This window comes from Bombina bombina, chromosome 1, assembly GCF_027579735.1.
Source record: "Bombina bombina isolate aBomBom1 chromosome 1, aBomBom1.pri, whole genome shotgun sequence".
Classification (NCBI taxonomy): domain Eukaryota; kingdom Metazoa; phylum Chordata; class Amphibia; order Anura; family Bombinatoridae; genus Bombina; species Bombina bombina.
In genome coordinates, this window is record NC_069499.1 from 1,553,784,815 (window position 1) to 1,553,805,163 (window position 20,349).

The following is a 20,349-nucleotide window of genomic DNA, read 5'->3' on the forward strand; positions in this document are numbered from 1 at the left end:
CTCACAACCAGCATCTCCGGTCTGTGCCCCAGAGCATCTTGGGACTTGTAGTTTGTAGCACAGACATTTCCGCAAACAAGCTCTGCTTGTTAGGGAAAGGTTGTACTGCCTGGTGCCTAGGGGGCCCACTCTGACACTGCATGATTACATAGGGGACACCTGAGGACAGCCTGTGACGGTCTGATACAAAAGGGCATCTTGAGGGAACTGTCACTATCTGATACATAGGGGACACCCGAGGGACCTGCTCAAAGACAATGTGACACTGATATTTTGGTGCCATGTCAGAAACACAGTGTGATGGCCTGATACATAAGGACCACCTGACAGACAGACTGTGACCGTCTGAAACAAAAGGGCGACCTGAGAGACACAGTGTGTTACTCTGATACATAAGGGCCATGTGAGGGACACAGTGACAGTTAGATACATAGGTGCCATGCAGGGACACAATGTGATGGCCTAATACATGATGATACATATATATAGGGGTCAATTGAGAGACACAGAATAACAGTCTGATTCATACGTACCATGCGAAGGACACAGTGTGATTTCCTGATACATAGGGACCATGCAAGGGACACAGTGTGATTTCCTGATACATAGGGACCATGCAAGGGACACAGTGTGATTTCCTGATACATAGGGACCATGCAAGGGACACAGTGTAATGGCCTGATACATAGGGACCATGCAAGGGACACAGTGTGACAATCTGATACCTAGGGACCATGTAAGGGACACAGTGTGATGTGTCTGATACCTAGGGACCATGTAAGGGGCACAGTGTGATGGTCTGATACCTAGGAGCCATGTGAGGGACACATTGTGATGGTCTGATACCTAGGGACCATGTGAGGGACACAGTGTGATGGCCTGATATCTAGGGTCCATGCAAGGGTCTGATACCTAGGGACCATGTGAGGGACACCGTGTGATGGCCTGATACCTAGGGACCATGCAAGTGACAGAGTGTGATGGCCTGATACCTGAGGCCCATGTAAGTGACACAGTGTGATGATCTGATACCTAGGGACCATGTGAGGGGCACATTGTGATGGTCTGATACCTAGAGACCATGTGAGGGACACAGTGTGATGGTCTGATACCTAGGGACCATGTGAGGGACACAGTGTAATGGTCTGATACCTAGGGACCATGTGAGGGACACAGTGTGATGGTCTGATACCTAGGGACCATGTGAGGGACACAGTGTAATGGTCTGATACCTAGGGACCATGTGAGGGACACAGTGTGATGGTCTGATAACTAGAGACCATGTGAGGGACACAGTGTGATGGTCTGATACCTAGAGACCATGTGAGGGACACAGTGTGATGGTCTGATACATAGGGACCATGTGAGGGACACAGTGTGATGGTCTGATACCTAGGGACCATGTAAGGGACACAGTGTGATGGTCTTATACCTAGGAACCATGTGAGGGACACATTATGATGGACTGATACCTAGGGACCATGTGAGGGACACATTGTGATGGTCTGATACCTAGGGACAATGTGAGGGACAAATTGTGATGGTCTAATACCTAGGGACCATGTGAGGGACACAGTGTGATGTTCTGATACCTAGGGACCATGTGAGGGACACAGTGTGATGGTCTGATACCTAGAACCCATGTGAGGGACACAGTGTGATGGTCTTATACCTAGGAACCATGTGAGGGACACATTGTGATGGTCTGATACCTAGGGACCATGTGAGGGACACATTGTGATGGTCTGATACCTAGGGACAATGTGAGGGACAAATTGTGACGGTCTAATACCTAGGGACCATGTGAGGGACACAGTGTGATGGTCTGATACCTAGGGACCATGTGAGGGACACAGTGTGATGGTCTGATACCTAGAACCCATGTGAGGGACACAGGGTGATGGCCTGATACCTAGGGACCATGTGAGGGACACAGTGTGATGGTCTGATACCTAGGGACCATATGAGGGATACAGTGTGATGGCCTGATACCTAGGGACCATGCATGGGTCTGATACCTAGGGACCATGTGAGGGCACTGTGTGATGGTCTGATACATAGGGACCATGTGAGGGACACAGTGTGATGGTCTGATACCTAGGGACCATGTGAGGGGCACAGTGTGATGGTCTGATACCTAGGGGCCATGTGAGGGACACATTGTGATGGTCAGATATCTAGGAGCCATGTGAGAGACACATTGTGATGGTCTGATACCTAGGGACCATGCAAGTGACACAGTGTGATGACCTAATACCTAGAGGCCATGCAAGTGACACAGTGAGATGATCTGATACCTAGGGACCATGCAAGTGACACAGTGTGATGGTCTGATACCTAGGGACCATGTGAGGGACACATTGTGATGGTCTGATACCTAGGGACCATGTGAGGGACACAGTGTGATAGTCTGATACCTACGGACCATGTGAGGGGTACAGTGTGACGATCTGATACCTAGGGACCATGTGAGGGACACATTGTGATGGTCTGATACCTAGGGACCATGTGAGGGACACATTGTGATGGTCTGATACCTCGGGACCATGTGAGGGACACATTGTGATGGTCTGATCCCTAGGGACCATGTGAGGGACACATTGTGATGGTCTGATACCTAGGGACCATGTGAGGGGCAGAGTGTGACAATCTGATGTGAGGGACACATTGTGATGGTCTGATACCTAGGGACCATATGAGGGATACAGTGTGATGGCCTGATACCTAGGGACCATGCATGGGTCTGATACCTAGGGACCATGTGAGGGCACTGTGTGATGGTCTGATACATAGGGACCATGTGAGGGACACAGTGTGATGGTCTGATACCTAGGGACCATGTGAGGGGCACAGTGTGATGGTCTGATACCTAGGGGCCATGTGAGGGACACATTGTGATGGTCTGATATCTAGGAGCCATGTGAGAGACACATTGTGATGACCTGATACCTAGAGGCCATGCAAGTGACACAGTGAGATGGTCTGATACCTAGGGACCATGCAAGTGACACAGTGTGATGGTCTGATACCTAGGGACCATGTGAGGGACACATTGTGATGGTCTGATACCTAGGGACCATGTGAGGGGCAGAGTGTGACAATCTGATGTGAGGGACACATTGTGATGGTCTGATACCTAGGGACCATGTGAGGGACACAGTGTGATAGTCTGATACCTACGGACCATGTGAGGGGTACAGTGTGACGATCTGATACCTAGGGACCATGTGAGGGACACATTGTGATGGTCTGATACCTAGGGACCATGTGAGGGACACATTGTGATGGTCTGATACCTAGGGACCATGTGAGGGACACATTGTGATGGTCTGATCCCTAGGGACCATGTGAGGGACACATTGTGATGGTCTGATACCTAGGGACCATGTGAGGGGCAGAGTGTGACAATCTGATGTGAGGGACACATTGTGATGGTCTGATACCTAGGGACCATGTGAGGGACACAGTGTGATGGTCTGATACATAGGGACCATGTGAGGGACACAGTGTGATAGTCTGATACCTACGGACCATGTGAGTGGTACAGTGTGATGATCTGATACCTAGGGACCATGTGAGGGACACATTGTGATGGTCTGATACCTAGGGACCATGTGAGGGACACATTGTGATGGTCTGATCCCTAGGGACCATGTGAGGGACACAGTGTGATGGCCTGATATCTAGGGTCCATGCAAGGGTCTGATACCTAGGGACCATGTGAGGGACACCGTGTGATGGCCTGATACCTAGGGACCATGCAAGTGACACAGTGTGATGATCTGATACCTAGGGACCATGTGAGGGGCACATTGTGATGGTCTGATATCTAGAGACCATGTGAGGGACACAGTGTGATGGTCTGATACCTAGGGACCATGTGAGGGACACAGTGTAATGGTCTGATACCTAGGGACCATGTGAGGGACACAGTGTGATGGTCTGATACCTAGGGACCATGTGAGGGACACAGTGTGATGGTCTGATACCTAGGGACCATGTGAGGGGCACATTGTGATGGTCTGATACCTAGAGACCATGTGAGGGACACAGTGTGATGGTCTGATACCTAGGGACCATGTGAGGGACACAGTGTAATGGTCTGATACCTAGAGACCATGTGAGGGACACAGTGTGATGGTCTGATACCTAGGGACCATGTGAGGGACACAGTGTAATGGTCTGATACCTAGGGACCATGTGAGGGACACAGTGTGATGGTCTGATAACTAGAGACCATGTGAGGGACACAGTGTGATGGTCTGATACCTAGAGACCATGTGAGGGACACAGTGTGATGGTCTGATACCTAGAGACCATGTGAGGGACACAGTGTGATGGTCTGATACATAGGGACCATGTGAGGGACACAGTGTGATGCTCTGATACCTAGGGACCATGTGAGGGACACAGTGTGATGGTCTTATACCTAGGAACCATGTGAGGGACACATTGTGATGGTCTGATACCTAGGGACCATGTGAGGGACACATTGTGATGGTCTGATACCTAGGGACAATGTGAGGGACAAATTGTGATGGTCTAATACCTAGGGACCATGTGAGGGACACAGTGTGATGGTCTGATACCTAGGGACCATGTGAGGGACACAGTGTGATGGTCTGATACCTAGAACCCATGTGAGGGACACAGTGTGATGGTCTGATACCTAGAACCCATGTGAGGGACACAGTGTGATGGTCTTATACCTAGGAACCATGTGAGGGACACATTGTGATGGTCTGATACCTAGGGACCATGTGAGGGACACATTGTGATGGTCTGATACCTAGGGACAATGTAAGGGACAAATTGTGATGGTCTAATACCTAGGGACCATGTGAGGGACACAGTGTGATGGTCTGATACCTAGGGACCATGTGAGGGACACAGTGTGATGGTCTGATACCTAGAACCCATGTGAGGGACACAGTGTGATGGCCTGATACCTAGGGACCATGTGAGGGACACATTGTGATGGTCTGATACTTAGGGACCATGTGAGGGACACATTGTGATGGTCTGATCCCTAGGGACCATGTGAGGGACACATTGTGATGGTCTGATACCTAGGGACCATGTGAGGGGCAGAGTGTGACAATCTGATGTGAGGGACACATTGTGATGGTCTGATACCTAGGGACCATGTGAGGGACACAGTGTGATGGTCTGATACATAGGGACCATGTGAGGGACACAGTGTGATAGTCTGATACCTACGGACCATGTGAGGGGTACAGTGTGATGATCTGATACCTAGGGACCATGTGAGGGACACATTGTGATGGTCTGATACCTAGGGACCATGTGAGGGACACATTGTGATGGTCTGATCCCTAGGGACCATGTGAGGGACACAGTGTGATGGCCTGATATCTAGGGTCCATGCAAGGGTCTGATACCTAGGGACCATGTGAGGGACACCGTGTGATGGCCTGATACCTAGGGACCATGCAAGTGACAGAGTGTGATGGTCTGATACATGAGGCCCATGCAAGTGACACAGTGTGATGATCTGATACCTAGGGACCATGTGAGGGGCACATTGTGATGGTCTGATACCTAGAGACCATGTGAGGGACACAGTGTGATGGTCTGATACCTAGGGACCATGTGAGGGACACAGTGTAATGGTCTGATACCTAGGGACCATGTGAGGGACACAGTGTGATGGTCTGATACCTAGGGACCATGTGAGGGACACAGTGTGATGGTCTGATACCTAGGGACCATGTGAGGGGCACATTGTGATGGTCTGATACCTAGAGACCATGTGAGGGACACAGTGTGATGGTCTGATACCTAGGGACCATGTGAGGGACACAGTGTGATGGTCTGATACCTAGGGACCATGTGAGGGACACAGTGCAATGGTCTGATACCTAGGGACCATGTGAGGGACACAGTGTGATGGTCTGATAACTAGAGACCATGTGAGGGACACAGTGTGATGGTCTGATACCTAGAGACCATGTGAGGGACACAGTGTGATGGTCTGATACCTAGAGACCATGTGAGGGACACAGTGTGATGGTCTGATACATAGGGACCATGTGAGGGACACAGTGTGATGCTCTGATACCTAGGGACCATGTGAGGGACACAGTGTGATGGTCTTATACCTAGGAACCATGTGAGGGACACATTGTGATGGTCTGATACCTAGGGACCATGTGAGGGACACATTGTGATGGTCTGATACCTAGGGACAATGTGAGGGACAAATTGTGATGGTCTAATACCTAGGGACCATGTGAGGGACACAGTGTGATGGTCTGATACCTAGGGACCATGTGAGGGACACAGTGTGATGGTCTGATACCTAGAACCCATGTGAGGGACACAGTGTGATGGCCTGATACCTAGGGACCATGTGAGGGACACATTGTGATGGTCTGATACTTAGGGACCATGTGAGGGACACATTGTGATGGTCTGATCCCTAGGGACCATGTGAGGGACACATTGTGATGGTCTGATACCTAGGGACCATGTGAGGGGCAGTGTGTGACAATCTGATGTGAGGGACACATTGTGATGGTCTGATACCTAGGGACCATGTGAGGGACACAGTGTGATGGTCTGATACATAGGGACCATGTGAGGGACACAGTGTGATAGTCTGATACCTACGGACCATGTGAGGGGTACAGTGTGATGATCTGATACCTAGGGACCATGTGAGGGACACATTGTGATGGTCTGATACCTAGGGACCATGTGAGGGACACATTGTGATGGTCTGATCCCTAGGGACCATGTGAGGGACACAGTGTGATGGCCTGATATCTAGGGTCCATGCAAGGGTCTGATACCTAGGGACCATGTGAGGGACACCGTGTGATGGCCTGATACCTAGGGACCATGCAAGTGACACAGTGTGATGACCTGATACCTAGAGGCCATGCAAGTGACACAGTGAGATGGTCTGATACCTAGGGACCATGCAAGTGACACAGTGTGATGGTCTGATACCTAGGGACCATGTGAGGGGCACATTGTGATGGTCTGATACCTAGAGACCATGTGAGGGACACAGTGTGATGGTCTGATACCTAGGGACCATGTGAGGGACACAGTGTAATGGTCTGATACCTAGGGACCATGTGAGGGACACAGTGTGATGGTCTGATACCTAGGGACCATGTGAGGGACACAGTGTGATGGTCTGATACCTAGGGACCATGTGAGGGGCACATTGTGATGGTCTGATACCTAGAGACCATGTGAGGGACACAGTGTGATGGTCTGATACCTAGGGACCATGTGAGGGACACAGTGTAATGGTCTGATACCTAGAGACCATGTGAGGGACACAGTGTAATGGTCTGATACCTAGGGACCATGTGAGGGACACAGTGTGATGGTCTGATAACTAGAGACCATGTGAGGGACACAGTGTGATGGTCTGATAACTAGAGACCATGTGAGGGACACAGTGTGATGGTCTGATACCTAGAGACCATGTGAGGGACACAGTGTGATGGTCTGATACCTAGAGACCATGTGAGGGACACAGTGTGATGGTCTGATACATAGGGACCATGTAAGGGACACAGTGTGATGGTCTTATACCTAGGAACCATGTGAGGGACACATTGTGATGGTCTGATACCTAGGGACCATGTGAGGGACACAGTGTGATGGTCTTATACCTAGGAACCATGTGAGGGACACATTGTGATGGTCTGATACCTAGGGACCATGTGAGGGACACATTGTGATGGTCTGATACCTAGGGACAATGTGAGGGACAAATTGTGATGGTCTAATACCTAGGGACCATGTAAGGGACACAGTGTGATGGTCTGATAACTAGAGACCATGTGAGGGACACAGTGTGATGGTCTGATACCTAGAGACCATGTGAGGGACACAGTGTGATGGTCTGATACCTAGAGACCATGTGAGGGACACAGTGTGATGGTCTGATACATAGGGACCATGTAAGGGACACAGTGTGATGGTCTTATACCTAGGAACCATGTGAGGGACACATTGTGATGGTCTGATACCTAGGGACCATGTGAGGGACACAGTGTGATGGTCTTATACCTAGGAACCATGTGAGGGACACATTGTGATGGTCTGATACCTAGGGACCATGTGAGGGACACATTGTGATGGTCTGATACCTAGGGACAATGTGAGGGACAAATTGTGATGGTCTAATACCTAGGGACCATGTAAGGGACACAGTGTGATGGTCTGATACCTAGGGACCATGTGAGGGACACAGTGTGATGGTCTGATACCTAGAACCCATGTGAGGGACACAGTGTGATGGTCTTATACCTAGGAACCATGTGAGGGACACATTGTGATGGTCTGATACCTAGGGACCATGTGAGGGACACATTGTGATGGTCTGATACCTAGGGACAATGTAAGGGACAAATTGTGATGGTCTAATACCTAGGGACCATGTGAGGGACACAGTGGGATGGTCTGATACCTAGGGACCATGTGAGGGACACAGTGTGATGGTCTGATACCTAGAACCCATGTGAGGGACACAGTGTGATGGCCTGATACCTAGGGACCATGTGAGGGACACAGTGTGATGGTCTGATACCTAGGGACCATATGAGGGATACAGTGTGATGGCCTGATACCTAGGGACCATGCATGGGTCTGATACCTAGGGACCATGTGAGGGCACTGTGTGATGGTCTGATACATAGGGACCATGTGAGGGACACAGTGTGATGGTCTGATACCTAGGGACCATGTGAGGGGCACAGTGTGATGGTCTGATACCTAGGGGCCATGTGAGGGACACATTGTGATGGTCTGATATCTAGGAGCCATGTGAGAGACACATTGTGATGGTCTGATACCTAGGGACCATGCAAGTGACACAGTGTGATGACCTGATACCTAGAGGCCATGCAAGTGACACAGTGAGATGGTCTGATACCTAGGGACCATGCAAGTGACACAGTGTGATGGTCTGATACCTAGGGACCATGTGAGGGACACATTGTGATGGTCTGATACCTAGGGACCATGTGAGGGGCAGAGTGTGACAATCTGATGTGAGGGACACATTGTGATGGTCTGATACCTAGGGACCATGTGAGGGACACAGTGTGATGGTCTGATACATAGGGACCATGTGAGGGACACAGTGTGATAGTCTGATACCTACGGACCATGTGAGGGGTACAGTGTGACGATCTGATACCTAGGGACCATGTGAGGGAAACATTGTGATGGTCTGATATCTAGGGACCATGTGAGGGACACATTGTGATGGTCTGATACCTAGGGACCATGTGAGGGACACATTGTGATGGTCTGATACCTAGGGACCATGTGAGGGACATATTGTGATGGTCTGATCCCTAGGGACCATGTGAGGGACACATTGTGATGGTCTGATTCCTAGGGACCATGTGAGGGGCAGAGTGTGACAATCTGATGTGAGGGACACATTGTGATGGTCTGATACCTAGGGACCATGTGAGGGACACAGTGTGATGGTCTGATACATAGGGACCATGTGAGGGACACAGTGTGATAGTCTGATACCTACGGACCATGTGAGGGGTACAGTGTGACAATCTGATACCTAGGGACCATGTGAGGGACACATTGTGATGGTCTGATACCTAGGGACCATGTGAGGGACACATTGTGATGGTCTGATCCCTAGGGACCATGTGAGGGACACATTCTGATGGTCTGATACCTAGGGACCATGTGAGGGGCAGAGTGTGACAATCTGATGTGAGGGACACATTGTGATGGTCTGATACCTAGGGACCATGTGAGGGACACAGTGTGATGGTCTGATACATAGGGACCATGTGAGGGACACAGTGTGATAGTCTGATACCTACGGACCATGTGAGGGGTACAGTGTGACGATCTGATACCTAGGTACCATGTGAGGGACACATTGTGATGGTCTGATACCTAGGGACCATGTGAGGGACACATTGTGATGGTCTGATACCTAGGGACCATGTGAGGGACACATTGTGATGGTCTAATACCTAGGGACTATGTGAGGGACACATTGTGATGGTCTGACACCTAGGGACCATGTGTGGGACACATTGTGATGGTCTGATACCTAGGTACCATGTGCGGGACACAGTTTGATGGTCTGATACCTAGAGACCATGTGAGGGACACAGTGTGATGGTCTGATACCTAGAGACCATGTGAGGGGCACAGTGTGGTGGTCTGATACCTAGGGACCATGTAAGGGACACAGTGTGATGTAGTAGTAGTACCTCAGTGTCACTCATGTAGTGTAACATGTCTCAGGTAGTAGTGTACCTCAGTGTCACTCATGTAATGTAACATTTTTCAGGTAGTAGTGTACCTCAGTATCACTCATGTAGTGTAGCATGTCTCGGGTAGTAGTTTACCTCAGTGTCACTCATGTGGTGCAGCATGTCTCAGGTAGTAGTGTACCTCAGTGTCACTCATGTAGTGTAGCATGTCTCAGGTAGTAGTGTACCTCAGTGTCACTCATGTAGTGTAGAATGTCTCAGGTAGTAGTGTACCTCAGTGTCACTCATGTAGTGTAGCATGTCTCAGGTAGTAGTGTACCTCAGTGTCACTCATGTAGTGTAGCATGTCTCGGGTAGTAGTGTACCTCAGTGTCACTCATGTAGTGTAGCATGTCTCAGGTAGTAGTGTACCTCAGTGTCACTCATGTAGTGTAGCATGTCTCAGGTAGTAGTGTACCTCAGTGTCACTCATGTAGTGCAGCATGTCTCAGGTAGTAGTGTACCTCAGTGTCACTCATGTAGTGTAGCATGTCTCAGGTAGTAGTGTACCTCAGTGTCACTCATGTAGTGTAGCATGTCTCGGGTAGTAGTGTACCTCAGTGTCACTCATGTAGTGTAGCATGTCTCAGGTAGTAGTGTACCTCAGTGTCACTCATGTAGTGTAGCATGTCTCGGGTAGTAGTGTACCTCAGTGTCACTCATGTAGTGTAGCATGTCTCAGGTAGTAGTGTATCTCAGTGTCACTCATGTAGTGTAGCATGTCTCAGGTAGTAGTGTACCTCAGTGTCACTCATGTAGTGCAGCATGTCTCAGGTAGTAGTGTACCTCAGTGTCACTCATGTAGTGTAGCATGTCTCAGGTAGTAGTGTACCTCAGTGTCACTCATGTAGTGTAGAATGTCTCAGGTAGTAGTGTACCTCAGTGTCACTCATGTAGTGTAGAATGTCTCAGGTAGTAGTGTACCTCAGTCTCACTCATGTAGTGTAGCATGTCTCAGGTAGTAGTGTACCTCAGTGTCACTCATGTAGTGTAGAATGTCTCAGGTAGTAGTGTACCTCAGTGTCACTCATGTAGTGTAGAATGTCTCAGGTAGTAGTGTACCTCAGTGTCACTCATGTACTGTAGCATGTCTCAGGTAGTAGTGTACCTCAGTGTCACTCATGTAGTGTAGAATGTCTCAGGTAGTAGTGTACCTCAGTGTCACTCATGTAGTGTAGCATGTCTCAGGTAGTAGTGTACCTCAGTGTCACTCATGTAGTGTAGCATGTCTCAGGTAGTAGTGTACCTCAGTGTCACTCATGTAGTGTAGAATGTCTCAGTTAGTAGTGTATGTCAGTGTCACTCATGTAGTGTAGCATGTCTCAGGTAGTAGTGTACCTCAGTGTCACTCATGTAGTGTAGGATGTCTCAGGTAGTTGTGTACCTCAGTGTCACTCATGTAGTGTAGCATGTCTCAGGTAGTATTGTACCTCAGTGTTACTCATGTAGTGTAGCATGTCTCAGGTAGTAGTGTACCTCAGTGTCACTCATGTAGTGTAGCATGTCTCAGGTAGTAGTGTACCTCAGTGTCATTCATGTAGTGTAGCATGTCTCAGGTAGTAATGTACCTCAGTGTCACTCATGTAGTGTAACATGTCTTAGGTAGTAGTGTACCTCAGTGTCACTCATGTAGTGTAACATGTCTTAGGTAGTAGTGTACCTCAGTGTCACTCATGTAGTGTAGCATGTCTCAGGTAGTAGTGTACCTCAGTGTCACTCATGTAGTGTAGGATGTCTCAGGTAGTAGTGTACCTCAGTGTCACTCATGTAGTGTAGCATGTCTCAGGTAGTAGTGTACCTCAGTGTCACTCATGTTGTGTAGCATGTCTCAGGTAGTAGTGTACCTTAGTGTCACTCATGTAGTGTAGCATGTGTCAGGTAGTAGTGTACCTCAGTGTCACTCATGTAGTGTAGCATGTCTCAGGTAATAGTGTACCTTAGTGTCACTCATGTAGTGTAGCATGTGTCAGGTAGTAGTGTACCTCAGTATCACTCATGTTGTGTAGCATGTCTCAGGTAATAGTGTACCTTAGTGTCACTCATGTAGTGTAGCATGTCTCAGGTAGTAGTGTACCTCAGTGTCACTCGTGTAGTGTAGCATGTCTCAGCTAGTAGTGTACCTCAGTGTCACTCATGTAGTGTAGCATGTCTCAGGTAGTAGTGTACCTCAGTCTCACTCATGTAGTGTAGCATGTCTCAGCTAGTAGTGTACCTCAGTGTCACTCATGTAGTGTAGGATGTCTCAGGTAGTAGTGTACCTCAGTGTCACTCATGTAGTGTAGCATGTCTCAGGTAGTATTGTACCTCAGTGTCACTCATGTAGTGTAGCATGTCTCAGGTAGTAGTGTACCTCAGTGTCACTCATGTAGTGTAGGATGTCTCAGGTAGTAGTGTACCTCAGTCTCACTCATGTAGTGTAGCATGTCTCAGGTAGTAGTGTACCTCAGTGTCACTCATGTAGTGTAGCATGTCTCAGGTAGTAGTGTACCTCAGTGTCACTCATGTAGTGTAGCATGTCTCAGGTAGTAGTGTACCTCAGTCTCACTCATGTAGTGTAGCATGTCTCAGGTAGTAGTGTACCTCAGTCTCACTCATGTAGTGTAGCATGTCTCAGGTAGTAGTGTACCTCAGTCTCACTCATGTAGTGTAGCATGTCTCAGGTAGTAGTGTACCTCAGTGTCACTCATGTAGTGTAGGATGTCTCAGGTAGTAGTGTACCTCAGTGTCACTCATGTAGTGTAGGATGTCTCAGGTAGTAGTGTACCTCAGTGTCACTAATGTAGTGTAACATGTCTCAGGTAGTAGTGTACCTCAGTGTCACTCATGTAGTGTAGCATGTCTCAGGTAGTAGTGTATGTCAGTGTCACTCATGTAGTGTAACATGTTTCAGGTAGTAGTGTACCTCAGTATCACTCATGTAGTGTAGCATGTCTCAGGTAGTAGTGTACCTCAGTGTCACTCATGTAGTGTAACATGTCTTAGGTAGTAGTGTACGTCAGTGTCACTCATGTAGTGTAACATGTCTCAGGTAGTAGTGTACCTCAGTGTCACTTGTGTAGTGTAGCATGTCTCAGGTAGTAGTGTACCTCAGTGTCACTCATGTAGTGTAGCATGTCTCAGGTAGTAGTGTACCTCAGTGTCACTCATGTAGTGTAGCATGTCTCAGGTAGTAGTGTACCTCAGTGTCACTCATGTAGTGTAGCATGTCTCGGGTAGTAGTGTACCTCAGTGTCACTCATGTAGTGTAGCATGTCTCAGGTAGTAGTGTACCTCAGTGTCACTCATGTAGTGTAGCATCTCTCAGGTAGTAGTGTATCTCAGTGTCACTCATGTAGTGTAGCATCTCTCAGGTAGTAGTGTATCTCAGTGTCACTCATGTAGTGTAACATGTCTCGGGTAGTAGTGTACCTCAGTGTCACTCATGTAGTGTAGCATGTCTGAGGTAGTAGTGTACCTCAGTATCACTCATGTAGTGTAGCATGTCTCAGGTAGTAGTGTAACATGTCTCAGGTAGTAGTGTACCTCAGTGTCACTCATGTAGTGTAGAATGTCTCAGGTAGTAGTGTACCTCAGTGTCACTCATGTAGTGTAGCATGTCTCAGGTAGTAGTGTACCTCAGTGTCACTCATGTAGTGTAGCATGTATCAGGTAGTAATGTACCTCAGTGTCACTCATGTAGTGTAGCATGTCTCAGGTAGTAGTGTACCTCAGTATCACTCATGTAGTGTAGCATGTCTCAGGTAGTAGTGTACCTCAGTGTCACTCATGTAGTGTAGAATGTCTCAGGTAGTAGTTTACCTCAGTATCACTCATGTAGTGTGGCATGTCTCAGGTAGTAATGTACCTCAGTATCACTCATGTAGTGTGGCATGTCTCAGGTAGTAGTGTACCTCAGTATCACTCATGTAGTGTAGTATGTCTCAGGTAGTAGTGTACTTCAGTGTTACTCATGTAGTGTAGGATGTCTCAGGTAGTAGTGTACCTCAGTGTCACTCATGTAGTGTAGCATGTCTCAGGTAGTAGTGTACCTCAGTGTCACTCATGTAGTGTAGAATGTCTCAGGTAGTAGTTTACCTCAGTATCACTCATGTAGTGTGGCATGTCTCAGGTAGTAATGTACCTCAGTATCACTCATGTAGTGTAACATGTCTCAGGTAGTAGTGTACCTCAGTATCACTCATGTAGTGTAGTATGTCTCAGGTAGTAGTGTACTTCAGTGTTACTCATGTAGTGTAGGATGTCTCAGGTAGTAGTGTACCTCAGTGTCACTCATGTAGTGTAGCATGTCTCAGGTAGTAGTGTACCTCAGTGTCACTCATGTAGTGTAGCATGTCTCAGGTAGTAATGTACCTCAGTGCCACTCGTAGTGTAACATGTCTCAGGTAGTAGTGTACCTCAGTGTCACTCGTAGTGTAACATGTCTCAGGTAGTAGTGTACCTCAGTGTCACTCGTGTAGTGTAGCATGTCTCAGGTAGTAGTGTACCTCAGTGTCACTCGTGTAGTGTAGCATGTCTCAGGTAGTAGTGTACCTCAGTCACTCGTGTAGTGTAGCATGTCTCAGGTAGTAGTGTACCTCAGTGTCACTCATGTAGTGTAGCATGTCTCAGGTAGTAGTGTACCTCAGTGTCACTCATGTAGTGTAGCATGTCTCAGGTAGTAGTGTACCTCAGTCTCACTCATGTAGTGTAGCATGTCTCAGGTAGTAGTGTACCTCAGTGTCACTAATGTAGTGTAGCATGTCTCAGGTAGTAGTGTACCTCAGTGTCACTCATGTAGTGTAACATGTCTCAGGTAGTATTGTACCTCAGTGTCACTCATGTAGTGTAACATGTCTCAGGTAGTAGTGTACCTCAGTGTCACTCATGTAGTGTAGCATGTCTCAGGTAGTAGTGTACCTCAGTGTCACTCATGTAGTGTAGCATGTCTCAGGTAGTAGTGTACCTCAGTATCACTCATGTAGTGTAGCATGTCTCAGGTAGTAGTGTACCTCAGTGTCACTCATGTAGTGTAGAATGTCTCAGGTAGTAGTTTACCTCAGTATCACTCATGTAGTGTGGCATGTCTCAGGTAGTAATGTACCTCAGTATCACTCATGTAGTGTGGCATGTCTCAGGTAGTAGTGTACCTCAGTATCACTCATGTAGTGTAGTATGTCTCAGGTAGTAGTGTACTTCAGTGTTACTCATGTAGTGTAGGATGTCTCAGGTAGTAGTGTACCTCAGTGTCACTCATGTAGTGTAGCATGTCTCAGGTAGTAGTGTACCTCAGTGTCACTCATGTAGTGTAGAATGTCTCAGGTAGTAGTTTACCTCAGTATCACTCATGTAGTGTGGCATGTCTCAGGTAGTAATGTACCTCAGTATCACTCATGTAGTGTAACATGTCTCAGGTAGTAGTGTACCTCAGTATCACTCATGTAGTGTAGTATGTCTCAGGTAGTAGTGTACTTCAGTGTTACTCATGTAGTGTAGGATGTCTCAGGTAGTAGTGTACCTCAGTGTCACTCATGTAGTGTAGCATGTCTCAGGTAGTAGTGTACCTCAGTGTCACTCATGTAGTGTAGCATGTCTCAGGTAGTAATGTACCTCAGTGCCACTCGTAGTGTAACATGTCTCAGGTAGTAGTGTACCTCAGTGTCACTCGTAGTGTAACATGTCTCAGGTAGTAGTGTACCTCAGTGTCACTCGTGTAGTGTAGCATGTCTCAGGTAGTAGTGTACCTCAGTGTCACTCGTGTAGTGTAGCATGTCTCAGGTAGTAGTGTACCTCAGTCACTCGTGTAGTGTAGCATGTCTCAGGTAGTAGTGTACCTCAGTGTCACTCATGTAGTGTAGCATGTCTCAGGTAGTAGTGTACCTCAGTGTCACTCATGTAGTGTAGCATGTCTCAGGTAGTAGTGTACCTCAGTCTCACTCATGTAGTGTAGCATGTCTCAGGTAGTAGTGTACCTCAGTGTCACTAATGTAGTGTAGCATGTCTCAGGTAGTAGTGTACCTCAGTGTCACTCATGTAGTGTAACATGTCTCAGGTAGTATTGTACCTCAGTGTCACTCATGTAGTGTAACATGTCTCAGGTAGTAGTGTACCTCAGTGTCACTCATGTAGTGTAGCATGTCTCAGGTAGTAGTGTACCTCAGTGTCACTCATGTAGTGCAGCATGTCTCAGGTAGTAGTGTACCTCAGTGTCACTCATGTAGTGCAGCATGTCTCAGGTAGTAGTGTACCTCAGTGTCACTCATGTAGTGTAGGATGTCTCAGGTAGTAGTGTACCTCAGTGTCACTCATGTAGTGTAGCATGTCTCAGGTAGTAGTGTACCTCAGTGTCACTCATGTAGTGTAGCATGTCTCAGGTAGTAGTGTACCTCAGTGTCACTAATGTAGTGTAGCATGTCTCAGCTAGTAGTGTACCTCAGTGTCACTCATGTAGTGTAGCATGTCTCAGGTAGTAGTGTACCTCAGTGTCACTCATGTAGTGTAGCATGTCTCAGGTAGTAGTGTACCTCAGTATCACTCATGTAGTGTAACATGTCTCAGGTAGTATTGTACCTCAGTGTCACTCATGTAGTGTTGCATGTCTCAGGTAGTAGTGTACCTCAGTGTCACTCATGTAGTGTAGCATGTCTCAGGTAGTAATGTACCTCAGTGTCACTCATGTAGTGTAGCATGTCTCAGGTAGTAGTGTACCTCAGTGTCACTCGTGTAGTGTAGCATGTCTCAGGTAGTAGTGTACCTCAGTGTCACTCGTGTAGTGTAGCATGTCTCAGGTAGTAGTGTAACTCAGTGTCACTAATGTAGTGTAACATGTCTCAGGTAGTAGTGTACCTTAGTGTCACTCGTGTAGTGTAGCATGTCTCAGGTAGTAGTGTACCTCAGTGTCACTAATGTAGTGTAGCATGTCTCAGGTAGTAGTGTACCTCAGTGTCACTCATGTAGTGTAACATGTCTCAGGTAGTAGTGTACCTCAGTGTCACTCATGTAGTGTAGCATGTCTCAGGTAGTAGTGTACCTCAGTGTCACTAATGTAGTGTAGCATGTCTCGGGTAGTAATGTACCTCAGTGTCACTCATGTAGTGTAGCATGTCTCAGGTAGTAGTGTACCTCAGTGTCACTCATGTAGTGTAACATGTCTCAGGTAGTAGTGTACCTCAGTGTCACTCATGTAGTGTAGCATGTCTCAGGTAGTAATGTACCTCAGTGTCACTCATGTAGTGTAGCATGTCTCAGGTAGTAGTGTACCTCAGTGTCACTCGTGTAGTGTAGGATGTCTCAGGTAGTAGTGTACCTCAGTATCACTCATGTAGTGTAGGATGTCTCAGGTAGTATTGTACCTCAGTGTCACTCATGTAGTGTAGGATGTCTCAGGTAGTAGTGTACCTCAGTATCACTCATGTAGTGTAGGATGTCTCAGGTAGTATTGTACCTCAGTGTCACTCATGTAGTGTAGGATGTCTCAGGTAGTAGTGTACCTCAGTGTCACTCATGTAGTGTAGCATGTCTCAGGTAGTATTGTACCTCAGTATCACTCATGTAGTGTAGGATGTCTCAGGTAGTATTGTACCTCAGTGTCACTCATGTAGTGTAGGATGTCTCAGGTAGTATTGTACCTCAGTATCACTCATGTAGTGTAACATGTCTCAGGTAGTAGTGTACCTCAGTATCACTCATGTAGTGTAGGATGTCTCAGGTAGTATTGTACCTCAGTGTCACTCATGTAGTGTAGGATGTCTCAGGTAGTAGTGTACCTCAGTGTCACTCATGTAGTGTAGCATGTCTCAGGTAGTATTGTACCTCAGTATCACTCATGTAGTGTAGGATGTCTCAGGTAGTATTGTACCTCAGTGTCACTCATGTAGTGTAGGATGTCTCAGGTAGTATTGTACCTCAGTGTCACTCATGTAGTGTAGTATGTCTCAGGTAGTAGTGTACCTCAGTGTCACTCATGGTGTATAGGAGGCCTCATTGTTACTCATGGAATTTAGCATGCAGTGTGCCTCAGTGCTAGTCAAGCACTGTGTCATCATCAATCAAGAAATGCAGTATTTCTCAGTGTTACTCTATGTCAGCGTTCATACAATGTAGTGCGCCTCAACAAAGCTCACAGAATGTAGCGTGTCTCAGTACCACTCAAATAATATAATGTGCCTTAGAGTTGCTCAAGTGTACCTTACCCCAGTGTCACTGAAGAGTATAGAGAGTAATCAGTAGGACCTCCTGTATTATTCTAGGAATACAACAGATATGAATGGCACTCAGAGAGACACTATTAGAGAGGGTGTTATACCCTTATAGGGTCAGGTAGATAGCCACATATGGTCACTAAGGAAGACACTCATACACCAAGTCTCATGCACTACTGACATTCATATTACACCAGAAAACTGCACTGGGCTACTCAATAAATAGCTAATATCCCAAAATGTATTAATGTTTCTGAAGTGCTACACGTAAGCTGTATAACCAGAATTATTGTTATAATACAGAAGACAGGACAACACGGTAGAAAATACAGAGCTGTATTATAAGTCTGACATTATTATTGCATGGTTAAGCGCTTGTTCCAGTTTCTAGTATCATAGGTTAACCATCACTTTGTAATTACTAGAAAACAATTCTAATTACAGGTTGTGCAAATCTTGTAGTATTCTGATATTTTATATTTACATGAGTCAAGATTCTAAATTACAGTTCATAAAAAGAACAAATCTGAGTGCCAATGCGTCAAACCAGACTAGATGGTTTCTTTAAATTAACTTCTTCAAGGCCAAAGAGACTATGCGTCCTTCAGTGCTCCATTCATGACGTTTTTTTAACCATTAAGCCAGAGTTAGCAGCACCTGCTGATTTCATATAGTTATCTACAGCTGCTCGAACAAGTTTCATGCAGCCAGTTCTCTGCTTCCAGTAGTGCTTGAAGTGTAATGTAGTTCCCCAGAAGTTGGTTATAAACATGTGGAAACAATAGATTCATTAGGATTCATGTTAGACAGCTATTACACAAAAGAAAATATTCTCTTAGTGTCAATGAGACGGTTTAGCCAAGCACACAGACGTCTTGTGGGTCTGACTTTCCCTTAATTAAGGAGATTTAAGGACAATTAGATGGAGAACTCCATTTCATTATTAAAAATAACAACTTATTTTTTAATTTCTAAAAGAAGAGAGCTGCTGGTCCAGAATACTTTGAAAGTAGATCAGAGCTTGGACTGAAGAGGTTTCAAGTACTTGTAGAAGGATTCATGCACCTTAAAGAGAGTAAAAGGGAAAACAAAAACAATTTTCATAAACAAACAGAAGTGCAACTGTAAAATATAAAAAAAACAAACTGTAAACTGTATTGGCTGTAATGCCCAATATAAAAGCTTTAACAGTTCTCTGTTAATAATTAAAACAAGTATCCAGTAACTCAACACAACTAAAAGTTTCTGCAGCTAGCACAGGCACAGCATAACTTACTCGTGGGTTATGCTTATTTCTATAGGAAGAATCAATTGATTGTTCACAGATTCGAAACGTTTTCGGCAACTAAATTAACACTGCTATAGAACTTCCAAACTCATTATATACTTTTTTTTTTTTACAAAAGAGCAGTAATTAGATATGGATTGATTATAACACCTTGTATAAAGTGTTAATTTTTACATCAAATTTTGATTTAGTTTTAGTCACAGTCTTTTGACTAAAATGCTAATATTACTAAATGTAGGTTGGTGGGTGATTGGTTGCTGTGTGTGTAGAATACACTGTAGGTGAGTGTTTGGTGTGAGTGGTGTGTGTGTTGAATGCACTGTAGATGAGTGTTTGGTGTGTGTGTGTTGAATGCACTGTAGATGAGTGTTTAGTGTTTGGGGTGTGTGTTGAATGTACTGTAGATAAGTGTTTGGTGTGTGTGTGTTGAATGCACAGTAGGTGAGTGTTTGGTGTGTGTGTGTTGAATGCACAGTAGGTGAGTGTTTGGTGTGTGTGTGTTGAATGCACAGTAGGTGAGTGTTTGGTGTGTATGTGTTGAATGCACTGTAGGTGAGTGTTTGGTGTGTATGTGTTGAATGCACTGTAGGTGAGTGTT

General features: G+C 46.5%; 1 protein-coding gene across 2 annotated transcripts in view; it reads right to left on the reverse strand.

The window, feature by feature from the left end:
* Positions 1 to 18,783: 18,783 nt before the first annotated feature.
* Positions 18,784 to 20,349, reverse strand: part of ACOX1 (acyl-CoA oxidase 1) — an 84,076-nt gene continuing 82,510 nt past the window's right edge. For both annotated transcript variants that reach the window (XM_053709190.1, XM_053709196.1), the window contains exon 14: positions 18,784 to 19,528. In XM_053709190.1, coding sequence (XP_053565165.1) covers positions 19,478 to 19,528 — 51 coding nt within the window. In that variant the 3' untranslated portion in view covers positions 18,784 to 19,477. The remainder of the gene's footprint in view (positions 19,529 to 20,349) is intronic.